The sequence below is a fragment of the Mytilus californianus genome, unplaced genomic scaffold, assembly GCF_021869535.1.
Source record: "Mytilus californianus isolate M0D057914Y unplaced genomic scaffold, xbMytCali1.0.p SCAF_9, whole genome shotgun sequence".
NCBI lineage: Eukaryota > Metazoa > Mollusca > Bivalvia > Mytilida > Mytilidae > Mytilus > Mytilus californianus.
Genome location: NW_026262745.1, coordinates 62,111,206 through 62,123,875, shown reverse-complemented (window position 1 = coordinate 62,123,875; position 12,670 = coordinate 62,111,206). Strand labels below are relative to the sequence as shown.

General features: G+C 33.6%; 1 protein-coding gene across 4 annotated transcripts in view; it reads left to right on the top strand.

Annotated features, from left to right (window-relative positions):
• The window catches only part of LOC127716162 (sushi, von Willebrand factor type A, EGF and pentraxin domain-containing protein 1-like), a 112,299-nt gene extending 99,836 nt beyond the window's left edge, over positions 1 to 12,463 (top strand). For 3 of the 4 annotated variants that reach the window (XM_052222278.1, XM_052222279.1, XM_052222280.1), the window contains 6 exons: positions 144 to 323; positions 1,396 to 1,572; positions 4,228 to 4,407; positions 5,750 to 5,929; positions 8,295 to 8,468; positions 10,855 to 11,504. In XM_052222278.1, coding sequence (XP_052078238.1) covers positions 144 to 323; positions 1,396 to 1,572; positions 4,228 to 4,407; positions 5,750 to 5,929; positions 8,295 to 8,468; positions 10,855 to 10,988 — 1,025 coding nt within the window. In that variant the 3' untranslated portion in view covers positions 10,989 to 11,504. Of the gene's footprint in view, positions 1 to 143; positions 324 to 1,395; positions 1,573 to 4,227; positions 4,408 to 5,749; positions 5,930 to 8,294; positions 8,469 to 10,854 lie in introns of all 4 variants that reach the window. The other variant, XM_052222277.1, reaches the window with a different exon arrangement.
• Positions 12,464 to 12,670: the final 207 nt, after the last annotated feature.

Below are 12,670 nucleotides of genomic sequence, written 5' to 3'. Positions count from 1 at the left end.
ATTGAGAGCAAACTTTTCAACCAAGCAAAGAAAAGATGAAAATATTCTTGGAACTTGGTGGAGAATGCTTTTTATCAAATCGATCTTAATAGTTAGAATAAATGTATTTATTTGATATTAGATAAGTACAATAATTATTGTAGTGCCAGTGACATGTCCGAATCCTTCTGCAGTTGTCTCTGCCACAATATTGGTACAGACTGGTTCAAATTATCTTGACACAATAACATACAAGTGCAACACTGGCTATGAACTATCTTCTGGTAATTTGGTACGGACGTGTAAGGAGGGTAAAACCTGGGATGGAAACCCTCCTGTGTGTAGTAAGTTCTCTTATATTAGAACTCTTTTTGGTGATATAAGACATTGATATTCTATATAAGACCACACTTTATTCATTTGTCTCTTTAAATTAGGACTTTTTTGTAAATCAGCATCTTAAATAAGATATTTGAGCTGTAATTCTTGTCTGTGTTTGGCTTTACTTTGGTTCGTTTTTGGTTTTATCAGTCCCTCTTCAATGTTTGTACTTGATTTTGGGCTAAAGAATAGTTTGGTCTCAAGCATCACTGAAGAGACAGTTATTTTTGAAATGCGCATCTGGTGCAATACAATTGATACCCTTTATATGTTATTACTATTTATGGTTAAGTTCGACATATCTGGTTTGTTTATAGAATATCTTTTGAATGTCAAGGAACGTTCTAAACTTAAATAAGTGTAACATTTTATTAATATATATTGATTTGAGGAAATGTTTGCAGAGTATATATTGCAATGTATACTAGTACTTCAGTTAAGAGCATTACCACAAAAAGACGACCATTTATTGTATGGTTTTATACCTTATAAAGCAAAACAAATATCTGAGGACATCACATGTATCAAACGTGTAACGTGTTAGCTAACGTACGGCCATCCGTCTGTCAAACCTGTTTGTTAACATGATATTAATTTCACTCGATTTCATATTTTGTCAAATCATCTAGCTTTTTTCTTATCCACATTTTTTTTAGAATTCGATAATTAAAAAAGAAATCAGGCATGAAAAAAAACATTTACTTTTATCTAAACAATAAGTTATATGTTCTCAAAATGACAGTTTACCCTTATAAAAAGTTATGATGTGTTTATTCTACGGTATTAGTGCAAATAAAATTCGTGCGTCCACATCGCTTTTGTGGATTTTCATTGATCAACAACTCCTAAACTTTTACATTTGAAAGCCAGCGATGTATAAATACGTAGAACCGTTAGGACCTTTATGACCTAAAAAGACACAAGGACCAAATGTACTATAATAGAAAATTCGCTTTAATTAATATGATAATCTGGAAAAATTCGAAAATAAAAATATTAATCGTTTTTGTAAAATACTCAGTGTTCCCATTGTAGCAAAAGTCACGTGTTCAAGTCCTTCTGCAGTTGCCTTTGCTACAATATCTGTACAGACAGGTTCAAAGTATCTGGATACGATAACCTACACATGTAACACAGGTTATGAACTTGCATCTGGTAATTTGGTTCGAATCTGTAAAGCAGATAAAATTTGGAATGATAGTCCCGTTTGCTGTAAGTATTTGTATAGAACTGTAGTGCTTGTTCTCGGGGAATGTAGAACGTCTCCTACGCGTAGTTTGAAGCATAAATATACACACCTGCATGGGATTAAGTGGAATCTTATTTATTTGAACATGTCAGACCTTGACTGCATACCAAAGTTTGGGTCCCTGGGAATCATGTTCCGACCTTTTACTGTTAATTTATCAAACACTCTTAAAATCCTTACCTTTAACTAAATACATTCCAATTTGCCATGATGTTTCCACTATGTCACGGGAGTTACTTTTTTGCAAACAACATCTGATACAAAAATTTGATAACACTTTTAAATATTTGAATGATGTATTGGCTCTCAATAATGACGACTTCAGTATGTACACTAAAGAGATTTATCATGCTGAACTGACTTTAAATAAAGCTAATACTAACAATGAACATTGCCTTTTCCTGGGTCTTGATATCTATATCTAAAACGGGAAGCTTAATACCAAAATTTACGATAAAAGAGATGATTTTTCATTTCCTATTGTTAATTATCCATTTTTAGATGGTGACGTTCCCTTGTCACCATCTTGTGGTGTTTATACATCTCAACTTGTTCGATTCGCTCGTGTATGTAACAACGTATTTGATTTTAACGAAAGAAATCTCTGTATTACTTAACATTATTTCACCAGGGTTTTTGATATCACAAACTAGTCAAAACATTTACTAAATTTTATCATCGGTACAAGGACATGATTCGTAAATATAAATCAACATGCGGGCATCTTATACGTTCAGGTATTTCACTTCCAATCTTTTATGGTAATATTCTATACAAATCACAAAAATGTCGTCATTCACCTCAAAAGCTAACCAAACTTTAAACAGACTTATTTAGAAGGGATATAGTTACGATACTGTTGTCAGGTCATTAAAGATGGCATATTTTGGAATTAATATTGATTCACTCATAGGGTTTTTGCATCGGAAATAAACACATTTATTAAACCAGTTGTTGGCATGATACGGGTTATGTTCTCATATTCTATGATGGTATGATACTAAACCCCTAACGGGAGGGATTGTGCTTGATTTAATATGGTGAAGACATAATCTTTCAATTAGTTTAATTCAGGTCTGGAGCTGGCATGTCAGTAACTGCTAGTAGTCCTTTGTTAATTTATGTATCATTGTTATTTTGCTTAGTTTCTTCTGTTACCTATTCTGACATCGGACTCGTACTTCTTTTTAACTGAGTTTTACTGTGCGTTTTGCTGTGTGTTTGCTTATTCTACATTGGCTAGATGAATAGGGGAGGGTTGAGATCTAACAAAACATGTTTAACCCCGCCGCATTTTTGCGCCTGTCCCAAGTCAGGAGCCTCTGGCCTTTTTTAGTCTTGTATGTTTTTTTTTTAATTTTAGTTCATTCATATGTTTCTGAATTTAGTGTGAGGTCCATTTTCGCTGAACTAGTACACATTTTTCTTTAGGGGCCAGCTGAAGCCCTCCTCCGGTTGCGTGATTTTCTCGCTGTTTTGAAGACCCATTGGTGGCCTTGGGCTGTTTTCTGCTCTTTGGTTGGGTTGTTGTGTCTTTGACACATTCCCCATTTCCATTCTAAATTTTAGTATAAATTGAAGGAAAACATATGTTTTATTTGATAATAAGGAGATGTGGCGTGATTGCACAAGATACAACAAACTATCCAATGTCCACTAGAGATCAATTTACCTGGATGTAAGGGACCACATCAAAAGTTCAATGTAGGATGAAAAACTGAATTCACATAGATTTTTCCTGGTTAAGTTTGGTGTCATTCGACAACAAAAACTGCTTAGGGGAAGGACTTCTACAAATACAACGTTAATATTTGTGCTCCATTAGCAACTCCGTTATTTTTGTCATTTCTCATTGAAATAAGGTTAATTCTTATCAAAAAGGTATAATTACAGGCAAAATCGAAAATTGTTCTATTTTTCTGAGAGGAAGGGAGTGTGAAAAATGATATCCAATGATTGTTCACAATCTCTATACAATGTTTTTTTCTTGTCACATGTTCCTTCGGAATATGCATGTGATATGTGTCACGTGATGCTTACCAAACGCCAATCAATTAATTTTGTTACATATCTTTTAATTATTTTTTATGATCAGTTTGACGCTTATTTATTTTATTTCCTTAATATAAATACTTCAAATGGAACCCAATGGTAGTATAGCATTTTGTTCCTCCCTGGACTTCTCTTTTACTGCGGTAAAACAATTTCTTAAATAGAAACATGCCCGTTTCTCTATGAAAAATGTACAAATAAGAGTCCTTTCAGAATTAGGACGTAAAATCCGATATCCTGTGTAAATTGAGTGCAATACACTGTCCACGAAAAAAACTTTTGCAAAAGATTTGTTATGGTTCCATAGCGCTAGGCTGCCTGTTACCTTTTGCAAGTCAAAATGTCTTCCCTTATCCAACATATCATCATTTCCGAGTGGATGTCCAAATTTCCCGCCCTTCAATACGGTCGACTTTACTTTGCAGAACCTACCTGTTGTATTGGTTGTGAAGTTTTTCGCGACCTGAACCCGAATGAAATATTTGCCACTGGACATTAGGCATGATTTGATCAGTCTAACAAAGACACACATCATTGTTATTAAATAACCATTCTTATCATTGCAGCAAAAGTTACTTGTCCAAATCCTTCTGCTGCTTCATTTGCCTCAGTATCAGTACAGACGGGTTCAAAGTATCTTGATACGATAACATACACATGTAACACAGGTTATGAACTCGCATCTGGTAATTTGGTTCGGAAGTGCAAGGAGGGTAAAAATTGGGATGGAAGCCCTCCACTTTGTAGTGAGTATGCAATATATCTTTAAGTTAAATAATCAATACTGAATCTCTAATGATCTGAACAGGTAATTTTATAACCTCGGTGATTTGGATAATTAACATATTTATAACAACTAGCTTTATTGTGCATGACAATGTTTGGTCAATAACAATTTAGAAGTCCAAATTGTTTCAAAAATAATGATGAATCCATTCTCGTATCTATCACTGTATAACACTTGTTAACACAAAATTAGGCACATCACGATTGAGGTCTCTGAACACCAATTATAAACTTTATCTATACTACTAAAATAATGAGGTCCAATTTGTTAGCCGACATATGACGTAAAACGACGAATCAAAGAATTCAACTTTATATTTAACTTATATAGGACAATGGTGTTGAACAAAAATTACACCATTGCAGGCCCTTTTGTTTTCCACATAATTGATATTAACAAATTCCGGGTCAAATCCGATACCGATACCAATAGTACCTGTTACCTGTTACGTAATCTGTATGTTTCGCCTCTGTCAGGCGCACCACCAAATGGTGTATTTTGGATTTGCTATATACACGGGTCATAGTCAGAGTTGAACTTCGTCATTATACAGGGATTGACACTGCTAAATTCAATCATTGACCAAAAAAATATATCTACAAGTAGTTTCCAGTTGTAGTAAGAAAACTCGGACGGATTTAGATTTTGAAAGCAGAGAAAACTGTGCACCTTATAATCAGCATGACTTTATCAAATGACAAAACAGAAAGACTTTAAAAGAAGAGAAAACTGTGCACCTTATAATCAGCATGACTTTATCAAATGACAATACGAATACTAAAAATCCCGTCTGAAAACAAAACGTAGAGGTAATTTGATTCAGTCATGGAACCGCGATGTCGCGGGTGTGTTCTATTATATATAAAGGTTATGAACTTATTTTCTTTATATAAAACATGAATCTGATGTTCAGTAGTTGTCGTTTGTTGATGTGGTTCATAAGTGTTTCTCGTTTCTCATTTTTTATATAGATAAGGCCTTTGGTTTTCCCGTTTGAATGGTTTTACACTAGTAATTTTTTAGGCCCTTTATAGCTTGCTGTTCGGTGTGAGCCAAGGCTCCGTGTTGAAGACCGTACTTTGACCTATAATGGTTTACTTTTATAAATTTTGACTTGGATGGAGAGTTGTCTCATTGGCACTCATACCACCTCTTCTTATATCTATGAAATACACATGCGGTAAATCCAATGTTATACGTTTTTATTTGAAAAATTAGGAGTTATCTGCCCGGATTATTTTATTACATAGAATAATGCATTCTAAAAATCTTAATGGGGGAATTGTTTTTATTTTATATAGCAAAAGTTACCTGTCCAAGTCTTGCACCGGTGGTCTTTACGACGATATATTCACAAACTGGTGCGAAGTATCTGGATACATTAACATATACATGTAACACTGGCTTTGAACTAACATCTGGTAATTTGGTTCGCACGTGTAAGGAAAATAAAAATTGGAGTGGAAAGCCCCCAGTTTGCAGTAAGTATAAAATGTGGGTTACAATTAAAATCAACTTCATGCAACAAGAAAATATTAGTATTTACAGTATGAATTTACATTGGAATGTTGGTCTCAAATTTCTTTTTGATAACTTTTCCCCCTTGACATTACCAAACAATTCAATTTTATTGCAAACAACAAAATGTCACAAATTGCTATAATACGGGTTTAGTTTTCCGCTGTTGCCGTTATTATATTACCTATGTATTTCTATACTCCCGAGTAACTTACCTTCTAATTGAACTGAATATTTCTTAGGTTGGTTAATCTAAAAGCAGATCAGACAAAGCTGCCAAAATAGGACCATGGCAGCGATAAGGATAAACAAGCATTTACTTTCTTCTGAAGTAATAAATGATTTATGAAGATGAATTTATATTCGGCAGATTGGTCACTGCATAGTCAACTTTGAGACATATCATACATGTACACAACGATATCCGTCCAACTTCTTTTTCAATTAAAGCTTTGAATGTATTTAACGGTAATTAATGTGTAGCGTATATAGTAAATCTTCACAATTAATTATCAAAAATAATAAATTACTTATTATATTGTTTATTTCGGAGTATTCCTTTGGATAAATAAATGCACTTTTCAATCTCTTTACACTTTATGAAATGTTTGTTAACGTATCCTGTAGATTCAGAAAATATTGCGTGCATTTATTTTTGAAGAATGGACATAAATGTGAATTACTTATTGCGAATTCATGAAAAGCTGCATACAGGTGTATGCATCAGATGTCAGAATGCGAGTTCTTATTATTGCGATTCTCACCCAGTCACATTATTCGCAATACTAAACACCTCGCAATAATTTCTGATTTACAGTATTTGTTCCTTCTAACAGAATTTTCTCTGGAAACATTGCTATAAACAATGCTATGATATCTGCTATACCCTTTATTCTCTCGGGAACAAATAATCCGAGTAAATTAACTGACCTTAAAAACAACTATTGTTATACACATATGCACATTCAATCTACAGTGTACAATCTGTTAATGACGTGTTTTCACTGAATCCATTGGATGTTGGACGAGTACTGGTTGATGTTTTAGTCTTAAATGCATGATTTTTTTATTAGTTGTTGTTGTTTTTGAAATAGCTGTGAGTACTCTCAGGTCTATACTTTGTGTCTTTTGTGTTATGATAGAAGTATAAATACCTTGCCACGTCCGGTCTGGGTTTTTGTTAGATGTTTTTCTGCTTTGTATCGATCTGAGGAATTAAGTCCTTTTAAACTGATTTTTATGGTTTGTTCTCATGTTGTAGTGTTACATCATTGTCCCAGGTTAAGGTCGGGTTGGCGCCTTTAAACATGTTTAACCCCACAAAATTATTTATGTGCCTGTCCCAAGTCAGGAGATTGTAGTTACGTAGTTGTCGTTAGTGCATGTCTGTCATATTTGTTTTATTTTGTACATTATTTTGCTATATATAAGGTTGTTAGTTTTTTTTCATTTCAATAGTTTCATATTTTTCGTGTCGGGGCCTTTTATAGCCGACCATACGGTACGGTTGCCTATAGTTGCTTACATCCACTTCATTTGAACTTTGTTGGATAGTTGTCTCAATGGCAATCACACCACATCTCCTTATTTTTGTTTGGAGCGCATTTCTTGATACAATTCTTCACAGTATATCATAAAACAAATAAAAGAGTTTATTTTTTGTATTTGAATAAATGGTACTGTAAGTGAGTCTGACAATTTAATCATAAAATACAAGTGTATACATGAACCTCTTTCTATTATGGATCGATTATAAAATACATAGTTATCATCAATATTGAACTAATAACCTTTGATCAAGAGCGAATATTGAATTGCTTCGAGCAATATTGATGAGTCTTACATGTATGTCTACGAAACACGCGTTTGAAATCCACATGTATAAGCCTCGTACATTGTGTCTATGGTGAATCTTCATCAATAAGAAATGCATGATAATAAAAGAAATTCAAAACACCTAACGGTAGTATTCAACGTGTCCTCGTAAAATTTGTCATTAAAATCAATGAAAATTCTATCTAAGCTATTTCCGCCTTATCAGTTCTGTTTTAATTTCACTACATATCTCAATTTTTGTCGTCCATCCGTGCAGTTAATTTTTCTAAAATTTAAATGCTATCAATAAACATTTATTAAAAAGATAAGTTATAATGGAACGTGTTGCTCAGTCATAGTTTTCTATGTTGTGTTTTGGTCGTTTTACGTTTTTTGCCATGTCGTTGTCAGTTTGTAATCGACTTATGATTTTGAATATCCCTTTTGTATCTTCCTCTGAGTCCTCTCTTTTGTAATTTTATACAAACACTGATTCGTTATTAATACTTTTAGCAATTACATGCCCAGATCCTGGCGTGAGTGATCATGTTACAAGGCAATTGAAGGGAAATAATCCTACTGAAACCGTAGTGTATAACTGTGATTCCGGATACGATTATTTCTCTGGCGATGAAACAAGAGTATGTGGGAACAATGGTCAATGGTCTGGCGGAAAGCTAGTATGCAGTAAGTGTTCCAAAAGAATTTAAAAAGAAGAGTCATCTTTCAGAGCGTTTCCTTAATTATTAAATTATTATTTCACGGGTTTTTCCAGTTTATTTTGATGATGGCGAAGGTGATGATGCATTGTTGTTTAACGTCCAGTTGCAAATTAACTGCATATGCAGGACTATAATAAGTTAATGTGATATGACAATAAATAATTTTTGTAACATGTACTAGACCGACACCCTGAATCAGATTTTTAACGTGCTTGTTAACGCAGGATGAAATGTTTCCCTATCCGGACACGTTATTCTTACACCGAGCCGACCAGTCTGTGCTCTTACCCCTAAATGTTGCGTGCTTAGCGGAGAAACAGCAAATACCAATTTTAAATACATTGATGGAATAGTTTCGTTGATAGAAGCCACAACATACCACACGTGAGGCATGCATGCATGCTACCAAGAGACAACCTTGGCGGTACATTTTATTTCAGTTAGAAACCATAAACCGAATATCTTGTTTTTGGGACAGGATATATAAAATAGGGTCTGGATGGGATTTACAGAACAGAGAATAATGGATAAAAAGTGCGGAAGAAGGCCAAAAAATATAAAGAATAAAGAAAAATCGACCCCAAAAAAATGAGAATAGAAAATAATGGAGTGCTAAAGTATAAAAAATAGAGAATAATGGGCAAAAGATAAAAAGAAAAGAGAAAATTGACCTAAAACATCAAAGAATACAGAATTGGAGTTCCCCCATCAAGACCCTCATAAAAGCATCATTGCAATAACACTTGGAACGGGTATCTAGGTGACATATTGCAAGCAAATTATTTTGTTCCATCAACCTTTTTTATATTTGTCAACCCATTTTTTACAACCTACCTAATTTTCGCTTCGACAAAGATATATTTTTCCCAGCGTCTGCGACGTTAACATTTTCAATTGAAGGAGATCTACTAATGGTTAGCCAATAATATTTGGTAGGCAGTTGCAATACCATACTATCGGCATATCTCAAATCAATGAAACTTATTTGACCTACCCCCATCTCTTGTAATGCTTTAACGACCATTGAAGTTTTAATGGATTTCGAACAATACGTAGGGGTCTTGTCATGATGGAAGACCCGAAACAAAATTAAAAAAAAATGCTTGATGGCTCAGTGTTCACTAATCATATATCTCCTTATTGTTTACATATGTAGCTGTAACTTACTACGTCCGTAAACACAACATTGCATTAAATATTTTTCAAATAGAGGTATCGCCCGCTTACAAGAAAAATCAAGCAATTTTCCTTTCACAAGTGATTAATTGATTGTAATTGATTGATTGATTGATTGATTGATTGATTGATTATAGTCCCTAGTGTGGACAGTCTGTTACTTGTCGATTTTTTTATACCCCTTCCAAATTTATTTCTCCATGTTTTATGACTCAAATAGTAAGTAGGGGGGTGAAAATGACACTGTAAAAAAAATTTGGGTCATGAATTTTAAAGTAAAGTAGTGATTTGGTCCAGCTGAAAAATGTTCAAAATTAGCACTTCGGAAGCTGTCAAAAGATTTGAAGACCCCCTTAACATGAAATTGCCCATATTTTGAGTTAGAGCCGATGAAGTTTTCTATAATTTTGATATAATTTGTCCCAAAAGTAGTACAACACACTGTAAAAATATTATTGAGAAAGCGCAGGTGGGATTTTTTTAATTTTCATTCATTGTCTAAAAGAAATGCACTACGAAATAACTGTGTACTCGGACCAATTAAGATTTGAGTCGAACATAATTGCCACGTGCAGGGGTTCGAACTAAAAACCTAAATTTTGACAGGCCAGTGATACAGTAGACTTTCTACTACTCGGTCACCGAGGTCCATACTGTAGAAATAAAATTTCCTCTCACATAAATTATGAGTACTTAAGTAGGTTAGATACTTAAGTAATATTACTAACGCCGCCTCTCTGAACGTTTTTTTATCATATTATACGCTAGAGACAGTTTTCAGTGCACAAGACTCGTGGTTCTAGAATAACCAGATTAAAAACGTCGAAGCTTAACTTTTGCTGAAGGAGTTGTTACATTCAGTTTTAATACAGTAACACTAAGTCTAATAATTTGAAATTCTCAAAAACACAGGGTGACTCCATACAATGCTAGAACCGGCACAGTCGGATTCGCAGTAGTTTAAGCCTAATTATATACTAGTCTTGGTTACAATAAATATATAGTATTGCATACTACATGTATACATAAATATATAGTTATGGACTGTAAAACGTTAAATGGAATTGGTGATCACAAGATCTTTTACACTTTCCAGAATGTAATACTTCAACGCATTGTTTTTGTGTCTGTGACTTGCTAGTAGTTTGACAATTTCTATTTCTCATCTATTTCAGAAGCATACCCAGCAATGTCAAATGAACAGAGTAATTCTATTATTGCGGGAACTATCAGTGGAGTATTTCTCATACTTGCAATAATTGTAATTTGCTTATATTGTTGCTGTATAGTGCGAAAACAGAAAAAGTAAAACAATGAAAAACAGAAAGAATTAATTACCGAAAGAGATGCACAGCTTTTCGAGACAATACACTATATATCATCAACGCTACAAACAAGTTTACTATTTGCTTTAACTTTATTCAAGGGGCAGCCAGGGTAATAGGATACTCGGGAAAAAAATTGTGTTCGAAAAAATAAGTTGAGCGGAAAAAAATGAAATGGAACGATTATTCATCCGCCACAAATTAAAGATATCAGGATAAATGATAAGAGAAAGAAAAGAAGTGAAAGACGTAAAGGAATATGATACTTATGTTGAAGATTGTACATCCAATGCCATTTCTCTTATCATATAGTGCTTGAATTTAGTGCTGCTGCATTATTGTGCTTTTTATAGCTTTTCCTATTCTCATAGTTGTTTATTATCATTATCATTTCAAATGTTTCATAAAGAAATACATATTTACTAAATTTATCGTAAAACAATCAGTTTAAAATTATTTTCTAGCAGATTAATTCTCAAATAGAATTCAATTCAAGTTTATACTGCAATTACTCAATTTTTATACTTTGCGGTCGTATATTGGTTTCACGTCGTCGTCGTCGTCGTCCGAAGACATTTGGTTTACGGACAATAACTTAAGTATTAGTAAATAGAAATCTATGAAATTTAAACATAAGGTTTAAAACCACAAGAGGAAGGTTGGGATTGATTTTGGGGGTTATGATCCCAACAGTTTAGGAATTAGGGGCCAAAAAGGGGCCCAAATAAGCATCTTCCTATATCTATTTTTCTAGTTTCATGACAATAACTTGTAAAACAGTTTATGGATCTCTCTGAAATTATACCACAAGTTTCCATACCACAAAAGGATGGTTAGGATTGGCTTTGGGGGGTTATGGCTCAAACCGTTTAGGAATTAGAGGCAAAAAAGTGAGAAAAAACAAGGGTGTCCTGGTTAATGGACAATTACTTAAGTACACATTACAGTGTAAGGGAGGTAATTCAAACACAACTTTGAATTATCTCCCTTACACTGCTTTTAAATTATGTATAAAGAATTTTTGTATTGTCTTGAGGTGATAACTGTCAATTCATTTTTTAAAAAAGGGGGAGGGGGTCAATTCGCAACAGTATAGTGTATTGCACAAAGCAAAAAATTGAATATAAATTCAAATCATATAACCAATTCTAAGTTCTTTGACTACAGTTATTCTGTGTCAGAAACCTATTATGTGTCAAATAGTATTACAATCCAAATTCAGACCTGTATCAAGCGCGAATATTGTGTCCATTTTTGCCCCAAATGTTCAGGGTTGGACCTCTGCGGTCGTATCAAGCTGCGCTCGGCGAAGCAATTTATTTATACTGCAACAACCCAATTTATGCAGTCTCTGTAATTGTATTGATTGTAAAAACGTATGTGATATACAGTAATAATTCACTGCATAAACGTGAACAATATGTTTCAATTAATATAAAATAAAAATATGTGGTATGATTGCCAATTGCAAATATAAATATCCTGTAGAGACTAAGTATCACGGATTTCAGCAACTTATAGGTCACTGTACGGCTTCAACAATGAGCAAAACTAATACCGTACAGTCGGCTATAAATCTTCCTTAAAAAGATCAAGGAGTTAACCACTTTATAAAATTTCAAAAATAAACCTTCAAGTCCGTGTGATATAACAACTAAATTTCGAG